Below are 20,457 nucleotides of genomic sequence, written 5' to 3' on the forward strand. Positions count from 1 at the left end.
GAACCAAACTAAACTGAACCAAATCAAACAGAACCAAAACAAACCGAAAAGCAAACCAACCCCAAGCCAAACCGAAATCATTCAGACAAAAAAAAATCATTTAGACAAACCCAAACAACCCAATGCAAAACAGACCAAAATCAACCCTAACCAAACCAAACCAAACCTAAATTAACATATTAAATCAAAACTATGAAAACCAAACCAATATTTGCGATGTAAATATTAATTTTATAACAATATAAAAATATCAATTATTTAATAAAAAAATTTATAATAAAAAATGTTCTCACTTACAAATTCATAACTATGGAAAAGGTCAAATGTTTTATCTCTTGTTTATAAAACAAGAATTAAACTAAATGAAAGTGTTGTCCAAAAATTATACATTTTGTAAAAAATGGGATTGTTACTATAGGAACTCAGAATTGCAAATTGTATGGAATTATAAGCGTAACCCTATTTATCCTGATGTCTGGTTTCATGTCTGGGGGGGGGGGGGAAATTGACCCCTACCTCTATTTTCTTATTGTGATACAAATATAAAACATTTGATACGTTTCCGGAAAGCCCTTGCGCTCTACCTCAATAGTGTTAAAAAATAGCAAAGGAAATGAGTATTTGCAACAAAATCTGACTTTCTAATTCTTATAACTTAGCAACCCATTGTCCTAGACCATTGATATTTCGAACTATTAGATCAAATATTCTAAGTTTGAAATATCAAAGGTTTACACCATCAGGTTGCAAAGCTATAAGGGGTTAGAAAATGTGAGTTTGTTGCAAAAACTCAATTCCTTTGCAAAAATCCAAATATTTATTGGGAAATCTAGTTTTTAAGCAAAAAATAAAATTGCGCAAATTGCAACAATTATCATTCATTTTTGAAAAGCCCTGGACCCCGCTAACATAAATGTGGAAAAACATTTGCTACATTTTTAAAACTTATTTGTTTATTTCAGAAAGAAATGTTTAAATTCCCTTTTAAGACGTCTGTGTAAATATTGTGCAATCTGGTTTCTTTTGTTATAGGGTTTCCAAAGAGCTATACAATTTTGAAATCCAATGACTGGAAGTTGGTCTAAATATAGATTTAGTCTGGTAAAGGTAAAATAAGGCATTTATGCCTGAGGACTCAGGGAGTAGGTATAAAAGTCCAGCCTTAAGTGATGGGCATGTGTTAGTTAGAAAAGTCAGAAAATTGCACGTTGAATCTCCTATATTTAGTATATATTGTAGATATTTATATGAATCATTATTTCAAATCTTAAATATGAAATGCAAATAAATGCAAACAAAAAAAAAGTATTAGCAATGCGCAAAACTCTTACATAAGCAGCTGACCTTTGCAAACACTTAAGATGCTAATAATAATATGAAATGGGCAGGGTTTAGGTAAATTTCATGGCGTATCTTTGTCTGGAATAGAATTGGAAAGTGGATTTTTAATTTTAATTAAAATATTAAACTTTTGAAAGCAGTTCCATGTCAGGCGACTTGAACCACTTTTAAATTTTTGATCTAGAGATTTTAAAGAATAGTAATTGAAAATAAATTTGAATATTTATAGGTGTATTAAATCTTTTAACTGTTTTATGTTATTTTATTTTAAGTATAGACTTGAAAAGAATTCAGTATTAAAAAGCCAAGATTGAGTGGAATAACAAAGCATGGTTGCACACAAACTATGTTTACATTATAACAATAGAAATGTTCAGTGTTGGACCAACTAAAGATGATTTAATTACTCACGACATTCCCCTTGGGGCAAATATATTTCCATTAGACTCTTCTCTTCAGACACTTTGTGCTGACTGACTTCATATCGGGGCTTAAGATGGCCGACAAGTTTGCTTTCTCCTCGAGCAGATTATAGTCTTCCTTCATTCTCCAGCATCATATTATTCCATAACTCTCCTATTTCTCTAGAGTTTGTTATCAGTCTGCCCATACTTCAGGTTCAATGGACCTCGCGATCAGCTTGTCCTTATCTGTTCTACACTGTTCTATATTTTAGGGTTGCACACATACTCGGAGTTCAATACGCTTGGACTGACTCCGGATTTGTTTGGCTTTTTAGATTGCATTTATTTTGCTACAGGGTCACATTAAATTAGAGTTACAGTCCTTTTGAATAAATTAAATACTCAGATATTTGACCATCCATTTCAGCAGTGCCTTGTACGATTCACAACATTACCCTTTACGGGGTGGATACGTTTTCAGAATTGACTTTTTTTAAATCATTAAATAACGACGACGAAAAATAGAGTAAAAATTATACAGTAATCTAATTATATGGTTTGGAACATATTTCTCAAAAGAAATTTGTCAATAAATCAATGCTAGAATTAATTATTTCGTTTTCATCATTATAATGAATTTCTTATTTTCTTTGAATTTATTCGCAGATTTCTTCAAATTCTTCAAATGTCGTCTTTTCAATAATAATTCCCAGAAAATCTGCAGAAAATCTTTGTAAATAATGAGAAAATAGGAACTAATAACTGAACAAGATTACTTATTTTCGATGATAACATTAATTTTTATTTTCTCAACCTGATCCTAAACAACTAATTAGTTTACTGTTTTTACATTTTATGTCGTCGTCATTCAATAATTTGAAAAAAAATTAATCCTAAAGAAGCTTTTCACAACACTGCATACTCAGTTCAACTACCTTACATTGCCGGTCTGTCCCTTTAACGATTTTTTTTTATCAAGAATTCTGAATTAATTAAATTTGCTTATTTTTCTTGCTAAAAATTGAGTATTTTCAATTGTCAACGTCTATATATTCGTCATTGTTACTAAGATATAGGTTCAAGGGTACCGTTGTTGAAATAAAACCCATCAAACCTTATTTTTTCCCTAACCATATCTTGGATTTACGCAGTAAGCAGTGTAATACCTGAGGCTACAAATGCCCACTGCGTTAGTGAGAACCTGAGTTGGAATCTTTAAACATAAAAAAATCACAAAGTTCAGTTTATGAAACATGGCTTTTGTCGGTGGATATTAAAACTTTGCAGCTATTATAATATACGATTTTTTAAAGTTTAGACTTTCATTAATGTTGGTGAATTGTAAATCAATAATTAGATTTTGTTTTTATACAGTTGTTATTCGCGTTCATTTCACTGTTAAAAAATAACATATTTCTTATAACTATTTCAAAAACGTGCCACTAATTTAGTATTATTTTACAGCACGTTCTTTATCGGAGATTCTTGCTCAAAACGTGCTTTGTTAAGCACCGTTTCTGATAAAGACACTCTGACTCAAGTCTTGTAATCCCAAAATCTTTGCAATTGCATCTGGTAGACCTTCGATATTTCAAACTATGAATTTTGTTACGTCAAATAATTTAAGTTTGAAATATCAAAGTTGCGAAGATATATGGATTAGAAAACTCAAATCCTTTACAAACCCCGTTAAAAAACCATATAATAACTTTTATGGACCTATTTGAATAAACTTATGAGTATTTGATGTAGTTACAAAGCAAAGAATTCGACCATGAGTGAAATGGGTCTGTGTGTACTGCACACCTTGTTATATGTTCAATGGCTATTTAAAATTATAACTTGAGTCTACTGTTTAATGTGCCCCACTGTGTTGTGTTTAATTTTAGTTTTCTCTGAAACTGTAAACTCATATTTTGAGATTTTACAAAATATGCTCTGAGCTGCACTCTTGTATGCCGAGTCCATTAGCGCCTGATCCAATCAGGGTTCAGTCATGTGTTTGGTATCTATTCTGAACCAACAGAAATTGCATGGCGGTAAAATCTATCTTTCTATCTATCTCATTATCCAATTACAAATAAATACTTAAATCGGCGCTGTTCACTAAATGGAAATATTTACTTCTATGATACTATAGTGGCTGGGAACTATATCCTATTCGGTTAATTAATCCGGAGATGAATAACAAGAGGAGAACAAGCATTTATCTCGATATCCACCATCTAAATCTTTTGACTCGTGTTGTTGTTGAAGTTTATTTTTAAGTGTGTTGCACTTGGTTCATCCTTATTGAGTATAGTATTGAGTGAGGTAAAGTATAAATTCTTGATGCCTAGATACAACAATCCATCCTTACTCCTTAGGCTTTGTTTGAAACAAGTTTTCATGTATCCAACTAGTCAATGTTTACTGTAAACCTGGAGATAGTTCAGTATTTTAATTTTAAAATATTTCATAAAAATATATATCTATTATTTATTTTTTTCCATGATTGTTAAATTCTAATTTTACTTTTTTTAAATGACGATGGAAATATTTATTATCGATCACATTTTGAACGGACATTTAAAAAAGTTTCAAATATCAGCTTAAGAAAGCTGTTTTAAAACCTGGACTAAAGCGTTAACAACATGAAATCTGCAACATGAAATAAGCTGATTATTGCCCCGTTCTCTAGTTTTCTTAACCTTATTTCTTTGCAACCTGATGTAGTACTCGTAGACCATTGATATTTCAAACTTACAATTTCGCTAGACATTGGACAATGATATCGGGATTATAGTTCGTGGCAAAGACTCAATATTCCTTTCAGAAATATAAAAAATAGACTCATCGACATTTTTTTTAAATATCTAGCTTTTGGATCAAATTTAGAAGAGTTAAACAATTTAAATCATTTTCATCTATCTCTCTTTCTGCGTATCTGACTATTTAGCTATCTATCTATCTATCTATCTATCTATCTATCTATCTATAAACCTCTATATCTCTGTGTACCAGTTTAAACCTGTCTGCACATAATATCTTGTAGCGAATAAACTAGGCAGGATGGTATCTATCTNGGGGGGGGGGGGATTTTGATCAATATGGAAAGGAACTTAATTCTTACTTGCCATAAACCATAAAAAATATCTTTGCAACCTAGTGCCGTGTACTATTTGAATATTTGATATTTGAAACTGTAAATTTTACTAGAGAAAACAGCCACAGTTTAAAATATCAGGTTGTAAAAATATAAGGATAGGAAGATTAAAGTTTGTGGCGACCAGTTAAAATACAGCATCTTAATTCTTTTTGGCGAGGTGGCATTTATGAAAACAATATTCTTGTTATCATAGACAATTTTTAGCTTCGTACAAAAGTGAAGGAACAGATAACCAAATAGTGTGATTAAAATGGACAAAGAGTTAAAAATGTAATTTATTTCAGATGTGAATGAAGTTAAAAGATGTGTGGGATCTCCCTATTAAATAGTTTCCCCTTTCTCCTGTATACCCATATACTCATCCTACTCAGCTCCTCTCCTTCTACTCATGCATCATCCATGGGAAGATCGGGACAAAAAAACAGGTTGGTGAAATAGGAAAAATGGAAAGGATGAAAATAAATGAATAGACAGAAGAGAAAGGTATACTTATACAAAAAGATATTTAAGAAAAGATGGAACGAAAGAATAGGAAGAATGGAAAGAATGGGATGAATGTGATGAATCGAAAGAATAAGAAAAATGTAATGAATGGAAAGAATATGATGAATGAAAAGAATGGAATGGGAGGATGAATGGGGTGTAATGAAAGAATGGAATGGAATATAAAGAAAGGCTAAAATAGGATTGATGATAAGTAAGAGAAAGGACGGATAGAGAAAATGTGTCTTAAGGATGGATTGGTTTGGAAGAAAGGGATTGATACAAATAATGGAATGTGTGGGATGAACGGGAGGTATAGAAAGGATGGAATGGCTGGGATAAATGGGATGGATATAAAGGATGGACTGGATGGGATGAAAGGGATGTAAATAAAGGATGGAATGGATGGGATGAAAGGGATATATATAAAGGATGGAATGGATGACATAAATGGGATGGATAGAAAGGATGGAATGGATGACATGAACGGGATAAATATAAAGGATGGAATAGATGGGATGAACAGGATGGATATACAGAATTCAATTGATGACATGAACGAGATGGATATCAAAGATGAAATAGATAGGATGAACTAGTTGGATGTTAAGGATGGAATAGATGGGAGGAAAGGGATGTAAATAAAGGATGGAATGAATGGAATGAACGGGATGGATAGAAAAGATGGAATGGATGGGATGAATGGAATGTATATAAAGGATGGAATGGTTGGGATGAATGGAATGTATGTAAAGGATTAGATGGATGGGATGATTGGGATGGATAGAAAGGATGGAATGGATGCCATGAACGGGATGGATATAAAGGATAAAGAATTGGTTCCGGTTTATGAATAAATAGTTTTAATTCTTCCAACCTTATCCGTCCTACAGTTTCTAGTTCACACTCTCTCCAATACTCTCTCTCTCTTTTTCATTAAAAATAAAATAAATGATTATAAGATTATATTTTCAAGTGATCCCATGCCCGATTCACAACTGTACCTTTTAAACTGGTATTTGAGCCACAATATCGTGGTTTTTTATGCGGGACAAGTATTAAACTCTTATTTTCTTTTTATCCCTAGAAAATGAATAATATCAATGTTAGGATTTCTGCATAGGTTTTGCCCCAACGAAGGTTAAGAGGATATACTGTTTATTGTGAATAGACATCTTAGTCCCTTTAAAACAAAACAAGGGAATAATCTAGATAAAGCTAAAAAAAAATATTTCAGAACTAAAACAATCAAATGTATTTATGCATTGTTTGGAAGGAATCTTAAAGAAATACAAAGAAACTGAAAAGTAGGCAAGGAAGGAAAAGATATTCATGAAACATAAAAAGATAACAAAAAAACGCTGGAAAGTGAATGGCTGTTTAAAGGGACTGTAAGCGTCATTTCAAATGACCATCAATCTACACAAAGATGACATTGCTCGATTCACAATGGTATCTTTAAAAGCTTGTCTCTCTTCAAGTATGAATTAGATATAAATATTCATTAATTTTCAAAACTGTGTATTTTGTTTTTGGGGGTTTCTACAAAAGTGACTTGCGCATTTCTAAACAGGAAAAAAGGACATCATCTTACTCATAATTGATCAGAGCTGGGAACTTTTGAATGGTGGATATCGGGAGTAATGCTTGATCCACTCTTTTTCTTAATCTCGAGATTAAATAATGCTTGTTCTCCTCTTGATCCTTGATCCTCTCTTTTTGATAATCTCAAGATTAACCTAATCTTGCAAGATTATCTTAAAAGTGTATGAAAAACGATAAAATTCATATTAATATTTAATCATCTGAGAAACTGTAGCAGCCAATCAGAGAAAAGCGGGCAACCAATGAGAGAACAGAAATATTCTCATTGGAGAAAACAATTAACGGATATCCAAGGAGAGAGAAAAAGAGTGGATTAGGACAAAATGAAAAGTTTCCACAGTGGATATTCGGATCAAGAAGTCAGGATTAAAGTTTATCCGTTCTTAAGTTCCCAGCTCAGGTAAAACTTTCAAGGGTGAATCCGGTATTGCCACCTTTCAATTGAAAGTCACTTGAAATTACGCTTACAGTCCCTTTAACACAGTTAAGTGACCGGGAACAATATGGACAATCTTGGAAAATGAAAGAAAAGCTGAAGAAAGAAAGAAAAGACAGTTACAGCAACAACAAAAAATACGAATATAGTCTTCCTATTTCACATAGGTTTTATTGAGACCATCGTAGCGGAATTAATCAAATAAGAGAAATAAAATTAAATGAATAAAGTAAGGGAGGAAGAAATGAATAAAGTAAGGGCAGAAGATATGAAGAAAGTAAGGGAGGAAGAAATGAATAAAGTAAGGGCGGAAGAAATTAATAAAGTAAGGGCGGAAGAAATGTTGATGCTTGAGGTTAAAAGGAGTTTTGGTTGCTAGAGCAGAACAATTAGCGGAAGAATTGAATAAAGTAAGGGAGGAAGACATAGTAAGGGAGGAAGAAATTAATAAAGTAAGGGCAGAAGATATGAATAAAGTAAGGGAGGAAGAAATGAATAAAGTAAGGGCGGAAGAAATTAATAAAGTAAGGGCGGAAGAAATGTTGATGCTTGAGGTTAAAAGGAGTTTTGGTTGCTAGAGCAGAACAATTAGCTCCTGTTCGAATACAGGCTGTTCAACAAATATTCTCGGTTAGGAGTGAAGGATGTACTATGGTTATAAAGCAAATCTTTTAAGATGGGAATATGAATATTAATGATGATTTTGATTGGGATTTTGTTTTGATTAGGTTAGGTTTAATATAATAATATATCCAGGATGTGTGGATATACGGGGGATTTGATAAGGGACACTGAAAAAAAAGAAGAATGTGCAGAATGTTCTGAGGTTAGTATCAAACATATATTTTTTCTAAAAAAATTTTAAAAGTTTTTTGAAAACATTCCACTTACTTTTATCTTGATAATTAAAGAGGATGTAATTTGACCACCATTTTGTAATTTCTCAATAGATGAGTTCCTTTAAAAAAAACTATTAAATTTTCCTCAAGGGAAAATGTCCGTTGGAAATAATTAGACAAAATTCAAGATTTAAAGATGACAGTTGAATTTACATATCTTTTAAAGGGACTGTCAACTAAATTTCAAATGTCCCTCTATTCCGTTTAACCTTTGTCTGAGAAAGATATTGTTTTCCTTTTCCTTCCTTGTCTTTTCTGCATAAATCCGTTAGTTACTTTTACTGAGGGTGCAACTAAAAATTATCCATTTATTGATAAAAAAAACAACATTATCTCCACCATTAGCCAAACATGTAAATTTTTAAAGGGAGTGTTTGCGAAAAATGAAAGGGAGTATTGGCATACGGCAAAAAAAAGAGCTTTTGATCGCTACTAATCTTAATTCTATCTGTTGCGTATATAAGGAGAAAATTGTTAAAAACGATTCATGCTGAATAACGTAGAATCCACCCAATTTATGAAAGTTGCAATCCACGACTCGGATCGTAAAAAAAATCAATTAAATTTCAAACAAACCATTCAGATATTACAACCCATAGTCAAAGATTATTTTTCGCCACATTTGTGTATAGTTAATTTTCCATAATGTGTCTTACTTCTCTTATATATACAATGCACTTAAACAACGATTTGGTGGACAAACTAATCGGCGTTTAAAGTGCATTGTACATAAAACAAATACAAAATATTATGAAATATCAACTATATGCGAACGCGTCGAAAAATAATCGATGACCAAAGGTTGCAATATCTAAATGATTTGCTTGATATTAAATTGATTTTTTTACAATCCGAGTCCTGGATTGCAATTTTCTCAATTTGGGTGGATGCTACGTTATTCAGTACAAGTCGATTTTAACAATTTTCTCCATATAGACGCAACAGATAAAAGTAAGATTAGTAGCGATCAAAAGAGCTTTCTTTGCCTTATGCCAATACCCCCTTTCATTTTTTCTCGAACACTCCCTTTAAATAAAAGATTTATTTACGAAGCTTTGCAATCCCAAAATAAAAGAAAACCGACTATTTTTAAAATAAAAAATATTTTGAGTGTATTTAGTAACTTTTACTGTAAACTTTTACTCAAAAGCAGCTACTCATCAAATTTGTTATAACCATTTTTTGAAATTGACTAATCCCAAACTTTCAATTTCCCAAAAAATGTGGGGTAATTTCAAGTAACTTGATTTGGTTTACAAGATCTAGGGATTAGAAAATCAGATTGGCAAAGTCCTTTATGTAATCCTTTGTAAAATCATTGTTTAATCCTTTGTCAAATAATTAATTTTATTTTGTCAAATCATTGAATAATCCTTTGTCAAATCATTGATTAATCTTTTGTCAAATCATTGATTAATCCTTTGTCAAATCATTGATTAATCCTTTGTCAAATCATTGATTAATCCTTTGTCAAATCATTGATTAATATTTTGTCAAATCATTGATTAATCTTTTGTCAAATCATTGATTAAGCTTTTTAAAGAAAGTAATTTAAGAATCTTTACGGTCTCCTATTTTTTGATTAGCCCTATATTATCTGTGCAATTGTTTGACATAGAGACAGGACAAAATTCCAGTAAGTTCTTGGGCGTCGCCGGCGGAGAAGGCTTGGGGGGGGGGGCGCCAGATATGGGCACTTCTACGCCCTGCCTGACTTTTTGTAGGTGGCATGACGAGGGAACGGGGGGGGTGGGTGCAGGCGCAAATTTAGATATATATAATATATTAAATATAAACATAAATAAAACAAGTTTATTATCACTCTAGGAACAACTAATTAAAAAATACTAATGGGATTGGAAGATCTTTTAAAACGAATTTTTCTTTTTTAATTAAAGCAGTTTTATAACATTCTGACCTAAATTCTGCAATAGTTTTAAAAATAATCTTCTTTTTAAATTTGCACCTTTTTCATACAGAAATGTTTCAAAGACCTATGTTTTAAAGTGCCTATCGAAGTCTTTAAAGTTTCTTTTAATTATCGTGTTTATTTGGAGTTTACCTTATCTGTATCATCCCTTTAACCCTATTCCGATTGGGCTATTTTTATACTATGAATATGTCCCCCCCCCCATATGATTTTGTCCTTAGAGTTGAGATGGGGGAGGGTGATACCATGGTCCTATAGTCCAACTTCTCAAGGCCTGCTAATTAAAAAAAAATTAAACCTCTAACTTTAACTCTATTCCTGCTGGGGGGGGGGTGTCAATTTGACCCCCCCTGTAGTTTTTTTTACATAACTCAAAAAGTATTGGTCTGAGGCTGTTGAAATTTTCTGACTTTTCCTACATACCCAAAGAGGTTGACATGCATGTGACAGATAAAAAAGTTGATGTCTTCTTAAAAGGACTCTAAACGTTATTTTAAGTGGCTCTTCGTCATTAGACCTTCATTCACAACAGTACCCATAAATGCGTTGTCTGATGCGTTGTTAGATATCATTGTTTTTGTTTCTTTAAACTCTTTATTTTCCTTTGCGGTTTTCTATGAGAAAATGAAAGCTATGGAGAAACACACAGAAATAAACACTTTTTGAGTCAGAAAACAAACATTTCCTTCAATATTTTTGATCAGATTAAAGTTTCAATGGTGCCCTTGTAAATCGGGCATTGCCATCTTTGCATAGAGGATCAAATGAAATTACACGTACAGTCCCTTTAAATGTTTTAATCTTTCAAATCCTAAATATTCTAGGTTGGAGTTCTGTATTCCTCTACAGTAATATCAGTTCATAGAACCAGTAAACTAGAGGAATGTCGGATATTTTGTCAGAAAGATACAAGGTAACATTTATCGTGTTGTTCTGTATATCCAAAAAGGCACTTTCCCAAGTGGTAACTTCCCAAGTGGTAACTTCCCAAGTGTGCCATTTCCCAAGTAGAAACTTCCCAAAGGTAAGGTTAGGCCTTCCGATGCGCCACAGGGCTAAATGAGGGCCGAGCGCTACGACTAGGATAAAGGCAGGGGTTAAGCGCTGCGGCTAAGAAGTGGCCATATGGAAAAATACCATTGGAAAGGTGCTGCTTGGGAAAATGTTTAAGGGAAAGTACCTAACATCAACATGAAATACATTGCGTAGTTTACACAGACCCATTTTACCTAATCAATATATTCTAAAGCACTGGTAAAACTTTTTGTCTAAAACCATCAAATACAGATAAGATGTCTTAACTGTCATATGTTCCTATTTCAAATAGCCCACAGTGAATATCGAGATCAAGGGATCGTGATTGTAAGTATCCAACCAAAAGTTCCCATGACATGAAGTATTGCATTTCAGGCTTTATATTAAAGGCCAAAGACCGAATCAATCTTGATACATTATAGTTAATGAATTTTATGTCGTTATTAGTCTCATTCTTTTTGTATTTTCCACCTATACATAGTAGTAAAAACTGAAAGGAGAGTAAACATCGTTTTCTTCTTTCTATCATTTAATGATGATAGGAAAGGTCCCTAAGGATTTAATTTCTGAACATTTTGATAACAAATCAGATAGAAAATTTTAAATTAAAGACGAATATCATAATCTACAGAAAAAGTAATGACGACAACCATGCTTCAGTTTTCTGGTTACAACTGAATATATACTTAACTCTTTCTTATTCCCCGCCCTTTGTTCTATACTTTAGATGAGTCGTGTGATGACGCTTCTAGACAAGTTCTTGTTTCTGGGTTTACAGATTTAATCTTTGCTTTTAATCATTATTTTGGGTTTCGTCCTTTGTTTAAAGACATATAGAGACAAAGACATATCAAGCACGTGGTAATCAGCTGTTGCAGGGCATAGGGATAAATTCGTCCGTTTTTCTTTGAAAACTGATTATTTTTTGATTTGATCTATTAAGTAACATGCGGATTTCTGTTTAAGTAGCAATCGAGGAAATTTTTGGAAGTATAACCTTTCAGCCCAGAAAATCGAAAATATCTTCCACATTATCTATCAAATATAGGTTTAAAGGGTACCGTGTAGTTAATTCAAATAATTGGTTTTATTATATTTATTTTTGTTTTTAGATGTAAATATTTCTCTCTGGATACGCGGAGAGGATCCTGTCATCTTAAATCCACAACCAATACTAAACTTGGAGCTCCAGACAGGTACAATTTGAATAAAAATTGAGATTTAATTTTTCAATTATAAAATCTGCAAATTTGTTTAAGTTTAAAAGCAAAAAACGGAACCAATGTCGTTTTCTGTCAAATTACCGCTATTTTCTAAATTATCTTTGTGCTAGAAATCCATGATATGTTATGGCCAGTAATGATAAATTTGAGATATAAACTTAACATATTATACACTAGCTCAGGCACCCAGCTTTATCTGGAAACAAATTTTTTTTTTAAAAGAGTCAATCTATTCAAATGAAAACTTTTAAACCAAGCTAAGAACATTCTCGTAGGTTCTACAGAATTAACAGATTAATCGGTTTAAGGGTTTCTGAGTAATGATTGGACACACAAACAGAGATTATTCTATATATATAAATATATATTATATATATTGAATATATATTTATATTGTATATATATATATATATATACATATCCATAAATATATTGAATATTTTTAAGTTATGTATCCGGGACGAAGTACTGCACTCATGAGAAGGAGAGCTTGATCAAGGACCGCATGAAGTTGATGAGAAACTATAACAAGGACCAGTACAATGAGCTGGACAGTGAACTACTAGAACTAGATTCAGCAGACGTTCAACGGAACTCCAGGACCATGAACCTGGGACTGGAGAACAAAAGTTATCCAGTTGTTATTGTTGAGCATGGTTCTGAGAAACAGGATAACTATAAAACCATCCTAGCGGGAATACCAGCAAACTTTGGTCTGGTTATCAGTCACAACAAATCGGTAAAAATAAGATAACTGCCTAATACGCTCATTTTTATTGTTACGAGCAATGTTTTATTTAGAAATTTAGAGGGTGTACATTGAGAACCAGAAAACTGTACACGAAATTTCAACTTTGTTCTTCCCTTTCCTAAAGAAGTGTCGCGGCGCTATAGATTTAAAAACGATAGTTTTTCATTTCTCTGAACGTTCTAGTATTCGCTTTTTTTCGAACCACACTATCCTTCACCATAATTTTTGAAATGTTTGTTTACAAAAATTTCGTTCGTTCGTATAACGATATCCATCGCTATCCATAAACTAAATGAATAACCAAGTACATCCAGTTTGTATTCCATTCGGAATATTTCTTATCATATTTTCATCTTTAATTCAATATTCGTCGAAAACTAGTACTCAAAATACATGGCCTGATACAAAAGTACAATACAATAAACAGCAAACACGGAAAACTATTATGGGGAAAAGATGTTAATAAAATAAGGCCCTCACTCACTGTGATTGAAAGGTCTCAAGATATCTAGCAAAAATCGAGGAGAATTTTCCCAATTACTTTTTAAAGGCCAAATCTAACAACAAGTGCTAATATTTACATGTAAAGGGATAAAGGAAAGCATAAGTGAGAAAGAGCAGTAAACTCAAAGCCCATTGCGTGTTGCGACACTTCAAAGTCGACCCTGTCTTAAATATTGATGAGACTTTTATAAGCAGGCTGAATCTTTGCGCACTGACTTTAACCCTTTGCGTAATTTCTGTTAAAAAATAAGCAAAAATATTGAAAAAAAACGGAAGTTGAGATCATTAAAAAATAAAGAACAGTATCTTTGATCAATCTTAAACCTGTATAGTGTATATTCCGGATATATTTGATCAATCTTAAACCTGTATATTCCGGATATATTTGATCAACCTTGAGCCTGTATATTCCGGATATATTTGATCAATCTTAAACCTGTATATTCCGAATATATTTGATCAATCTTGAGCCTGTATATTACGAATATATTTGATCAACCTTGAACCTGTATATTCCGGATATATTCGATCAATCTTGAACCTGTATATTCCGGATATATTTGATCAATATTGAGCCTGTATATTCCGGATATATTTAATCAACCTTGAACCTGTATATTCCGGATATATTTGATAAATCTTGAGCCTGTATATTCATAATATATTTGATCAATATTGAGCCTGTATATTCCGGATATATTTGATCAACCTTGAGCCTGTATATTCCGGATATATTTGATCAATCTTAAACCTGTATATTCCGAATATATTTTATCAATCTTGAGCCTGTATATTCCGGATATATTTGATCAATCTTAAGCCTGTATATTCCGGATATATTTGATCAATCTTTAACCTGTATATTCCGAATATATTTGATCAATCTTGAGCCTGTATATTCCGGATATAAAATGATAAACGATTTACTCACTGGTTTTAACCGGTTTTGTGCATAGTGCATACACTAGGTGCAATAAAGATAATTTCTTTAAAATACTCAGTTAGGCTTGAATATAACAAAAGGCAAAGCATTTAAGATTTTCCAAATTGGTAAACTAATCTTTAAACTGTAATTTAAGCACCTACAGAGTGTCCCAAAAAACAAAAGCAACATTTTTTGGAAGTATACAAAAACTCTCTTTATGACGTTACAGCTCTCAATTTGGTTCAAAATAAAAAGGAATTGAGTCTTTGTCACAATCTTTGATTTTCTAATTCCCACGTATCTTTGAAACCCAATGTCGTATACCTTAGACATTTAAAACTATGAATTAGATCAAATAATCTAAGTTTGAACTATGAAAGCTTTACACCAGTATAGGTTGCAAAGATATAGGGATTAGAAAATATGGGGTTTGAGAGTAAATACTACAATTCTATACTTTCGATCGAGTGACGGAGTAACTAATAATACTTTATATACTGTCCCATTGAATTGGGTTTTCGAAAATGTGGTATTTAATAGTCTAAGGATATAGAAAATTTAAGTTTGTGTTATAAATTCAATTTATTTATCACCATTTTCGAATATTTTGTCTGACATTAAAATCAAGAATGTCATCAGCGACGTAAACTCTGCTATAGAGAAATTAAATGTATTCTCCAGCTTATATATTTTAACCTTTTGTACTTTTTTCAGTTTGTTGGTAAAGCTGTAGTATTTGAACCTGCAGATCTATGCAGCCAAAGACTAGCTGATATTAGGTAAAAATATACAATACTATACAATGCTAATTTGAGAACCCAGCGTTGCCCAGGGTACTCATATTTATTCCAACTGTTTACCCGCATTTGGTCATAAATAACGATCATAGCTATTTTTCCCTACACAACTGGACCCACTCAATTTAGTATCTCAAAACCAAACTAAGATCATAAAAAATCAATCAAAATAAAATAATAATAAAATAAAAATTGTAAGCAAATCGGTCAAGGGGTTAATGAGTTATGATCGTGCATACAAACAAACGGAGAAACAGACAGACAAAGAAAGATTACAACTTTATATATATATACAAGCTGGAAAGCCCGGCGTTGCTATGTAAAAAAATAAAAATAAAAAATTTAAAAAAATAAATCTTTTTTTTTTAACATACCCCGGCAACCCGTGAGTGTCCACAAAAATGTCAGTCCATTTGGTCCAGCCGTTTGGCCGGCTATAGGCAACATAAATATAAATGTCTTGTTTTATTATATAAACTAACTGGAGGGTCCGGCGTTGCCCGTGGAAAAAAATTGATTTTTTTAGCCTCTAAAATCCCCCGGCCAATTTATAATCTCAAAACCAAGCTTAGAACATTCCCAAATTTGAGGCAAATCGGTCCAGGGATTTCCGAGTTATGATCGGACAAACAAACAGACAGACGGACAGAGATACAGACTAACAGAGATTGCAACAGGGATATTAGCCTAGCAAATACCACCTGCACAAACCTCAATGCAATCACTTTTTATCTTCGGTGGTAGGCGATTATATCAATATATTGAAGACTACTTATTTATTTAAATTTTATTGTTAACAAGCTTTTTCCGAATTACAAGTTTTAAAGGAATTAAAGAGAAGCTTTTTCAATTGACAGCTTCTCTTTTTCTAGAAGATCTAGAAGTTCTAGAAGTTTAGAAGATGCTAAGTTTTAGACGAATGACTAATGACAACTAATGATTCTAGGAAAAAGTTAGATGAGCTGAAGAAGGAAAAACCTGAATCTAAACTAATCGGAATTGTGAAGAGAGGTCTTTGCTTGTTTAGCACTAAAGCAGGTGATTCATTAGCAAACAGGTTTATTTAATCTAAATTGGTTGATTCATTGATTGTTTGATGATTAGCACTTAATCATTTAAATCACTGATTAAAATTAGTTTTTTCATCACTATTTATCAGTCAATTAGATTTTTTACATTTTTCAGCTATAAACAGTTATCTAGAAAGAATTCATTTTTAAACATTTTTATAAAATAGATGATAGTATACACTAGCTGTACAGTACAGCCTGTACTCTGTACAGGATTGTTTTCTCTCTGCTTACACTCTGATATCCATAATAATATATTAATCAATAAATAACTTAACAAACTTCAATCTCTTTCCATTGAGTCTTTATCCTACTTTTCATATATTGCATTAGTTTTGTACAATTTTGTTTTTTTAATTATCGATAAGATTATTGATCTGCCGATTGATTAATCGGTTTATTGTTCGATTTACAAATCAATTTGTCAGTTTATTTGTTTTTAATGTTTAGAAAACGCAGTGAATGTTGGTTTTGATGGAATGGTTATCCTTGATAATGTGGGGGATACCTCGGTAGCGTATATCAAAGGAGCTCAGAAGGAAAAATTCAAGGTATTCAATTATTTAAATTTTAATTGTACATTTTCCATTTTGCTGTACACTGTTAAATGCACTGTACACCTCACTGTACGATGTTTAATTAGTTGTATAATTTACTGTACGCTAGGGTTTGCAGCGAACAAAACGTTTCGCAAAAAAATACGAAAATTTACGTTCGTATTTCGCAAAATTGTTCGTGAAATTTTGCATTTTTCGCGAAAATGAATGAAGCGAAAAATGCGAAAATGTTGGAGCTGTATTTTGTCTATTTTGATAAATTTTCGCAAAAAAAATTTCTTTTTTTTTCAAATTCCGATTTTTTCGCATTTTTTAGCGAAATGTTTGCATTTATTTTTTCGCGAAAATTTCGCATTTTTTCGCTAAACAGATGGAAGTGAAATTTTGCGAGGAAAAAAATATTCGCATTTTTTGCGAACGAACTAACTGCGAAAAAAGGGGAAAAATTTTGCGAAACGATTTTTCCTTTTCGTGGCAAACCCTACTGTATGCTGTTCAATGAAATTTATTTTAACAGTTGTAAAATGTTTAAACTTTTTGTCTTTATCTAGAATTTCCCCGCAATATTCCTGCTGAAGAAAGAAGCCGACATTCTTGTCGATATCCTTCATAAAAACAAAGGATATCTAACCCTGCACATGCAAGGTACAATTAAGATTAATAATTTTTTGATTTTAGAGAAATTAAGGAAATTAAGCAAAATTCAGCAAAATTAAGGGAAATTACGAAAAAATTAAGCAAAATTAAGGAAACTGAATTTATTTATCAGTATTGGCAATTTTATGTTTTTCTTCATTTAGGTATCATTAAAAAGGATTAAAAAATATCGTTGTGAATTTTTCATAGGCATCTGTAAATAGGGGGGGGGGGGGTGGTACGACAAAAAGTAAGTGTACCATTTCTTCAAGTTTGGCGTTATTTAATTTATTACAAGTTTAAATAGATAATAAATATACATATCTTTCTTAATATATTCTTCACCTTGTAAAGAATGAAAACAGAGGGGGGCGGAGGGTTAAGAGACAGAAGATAAGAAAGAAAACATCAAAAAACAAAATGTTAGAATTTGTCTTAGAAATGAACAAGAAACTAGGAAAAATAATAGAAGCGAATGCGATATTATGTAGTTTTGCTGAAACCTTGAGAAGCTGAAAACCTATCCGAATAAAATTCTTTATCTTGTAATTAATTATAATTTTGATGTAAAACAAATAAAGATTTTTTAAGAAATTAAACTATTTAGATTCAAGTACTGTTAACTGGTATGATGTGAAAGATATAACACCGAAGCCCACCCCTAGCTCCAGACAATCAACGGTTGGGGTGGGACAGAAAAGACCCGCCTACAATAGCCCATTTAACTACTGGAGTAACAACAACACAGTGCAGGTGCAGTTTGTTCAGTCTTCATGATAAATGGCTCCTCAGTAGATATGTGCTTGATTAAAAAAGTCTTAAATCTCTTTGAGTAAAGGAGAAAAATAGTGTTCAGAAAACCTTAAAATCTTATTATCGGCTTTATACATTTTGTAGGATAGCTCGGACACATCAATATTGTATATTACTACTACCTTTTGTAGGCAAAAGAAAATTATTTGATTTTGCATTATCTTGACCCGTTAGTGACGAGAAGGTCAATTTTCACCGGGTGAGTTTTTTTAAGTGCCTTTATTCTTAAACTAAATGTCGTCCTGTCTTTTCCTGCGCTTTCCTGAGGATTCCCTGTTTTCAAAACATATGTTATATTTGAAGTAACTTTAAAATTGGGGTATTTTTTTAATTTTCAATTTTAAAAAAACCCAAAAAACAAGATTTTAAATTCAGAATAAAACCAAAAGAACACCCTGTAATTTAGTTTGCAATATTCTAATATATTCTTTTTTAAATAGCTTTTTTGAGAAGCTCTCGGTTTTGAAGTTGTAAGCCAAAAATGACCTCCCAGTGAAAAAGGTTTTAAAACCAAAAAAACAGGGGAAGGGGGTTCTGGAACTTAGCTACCTGGCCGTGTATATTAGCCTTAGTGTACGATTAGGACAGTTTTTGATAAAGGATGTAAAGATAAAGAGATTCTGGCCAATTCATACAGTACAAACATCTAACATATTACGCTTTCGGAGTACAATGTATGGGGAAGTTTTGTATCTTGAAGTTTTCTCAGAACCTTTAATGAATGATGAAGTATTGCCAGATGTGACTTAAGGGGGACGCCAACCTCCTAGAAAATTTAGGAGACGTCCCCTTCCCTGGAAAACTGAAGGGATCGAGTCCTTCCTCCCCCCCCCCCCTTGAAAAATTAGGAGCGCAAGAAGAGAGAACAGGAAACTTTTAGCAATTTAATTTAGATTTTTAAGAATAGTATAGACTTAAAAAGAATTCAGTATTAAAAATCCAAGATTGAGTGGAATAACAAAGCATGGTTGCACACACACATATATTTATATTATAACAAATGAATAGTGTTGGACCAACTAAGGTTGATCTAAATACACACGACATTCGACAATGGCGAATTTATTTTACATTCGACTTTTCTCTTTTGATATTTTTTTCTATCAAATTTAGGAGTTTAAACCTCATTTAATCATTTTGTTATCTTTCATATTCATGCTTTCATACAGTGAGCACCAAATACAGTGGAAATCTACTCATCTTCTTTTTAATTATGAAATTTGAAACTGGAGTATTTATAATAATGCGTCCTGCACATTTTTAAAAATATTTAACATCAATTCCAAAAAATGCAAATTATAAAAACCAAAACAAATCAATTTATAAATATTGAATTTAAATACAGCAAAACCGACATTTATTCCACAGTTTCTGTTTCTCATTGAATAATTAAAATGATTATTAGAATGTGACACGAAGTGAATCAACTGCAACATCACCTACTCCTGCTGCAACTACACCAACAACTCTACCTAAAACCAACATCACACTTACAACAATCAAGAACTCAAATAGTTCAGGTTAAAACACTTTATCTTTATACAGGGTGTCCCAATAAACATGGGAGTTGAGTACCGATTTTGATATTGATATATGATATTATTAAATTTTTTTAACGTTTATTTTTAAATATTGGTTTTAACCAATCTTATTAAAAAATTGTAAAAATAATCATGTGATATAGCAGCTTCTGGTTTTTGATATCTCTTTTTTTCCTAAAATCTCCATTTATATTATTTTTGTTTTGAAACATTGACCAAATGTTGGCTGATTTAAAAAAACAAAACTATATTTTTTTGTGTGTTATCGCTGGTGAGGCCAAGATTTACAGGTTTTATAGCTACTCCTTGATGGCCTTGCTTTCTCATCTTCTCTGAGTCAGGAACTAAATTCAAACACA

General features: G+C 32.0%; 1 protein-coding gene across 1 annotated transcript; it reads left to right on the forward strand.

The window, feature by feature from the left end:
• Positions 1-5,177: 5,177 nt before the first annotated feature.
• LOC111707737 (uncharacterized) lies at positions 5,178-20,109 on the forward strand. Its single transcript, XM_023480874.1, has 11 exons — positions 5,178-5,318; positions 8,174-8,243; positions 11,071-11,159; positions 12,394-12,477; positions 12,952-13,243; positions 15,399-15,463; positions 16,428-16,519; positions 17,002-17,102; positions 17,660-17,753; positions 18,352-18,497; positions 19,963-20,109. Exons 1-11 carry the CDS (start codon positions 5,197-5,199, stop codon positions 20,080-20,082), a joined length of 1,275 nt encoding a protein of 424 aa, XP_023336642.1. The 5' UTR covers positions 5,178-5,196; the 3' UTR covers positions 20,083-20,109.
• The last annotated feature ends 348 nt before the right edge of the window (positions 20,110-20,457 follow it).

This window comes from Eurytemora carolleeae, unplaced genomic scaffold (genome assembly GCF_000591075.1).
Source record: "Eurytemora carolleeae unplaced genomic scaffold, Eaff_2.0 scaffold546, whole genome shotgun sequence".
NCBI classification, from domain to species: Eukaryota; Metazoa; Arthropoda; class Copepoda; order Calanoida; family Temoridae; genus Eurytemora; species Eurytemora carolleeae.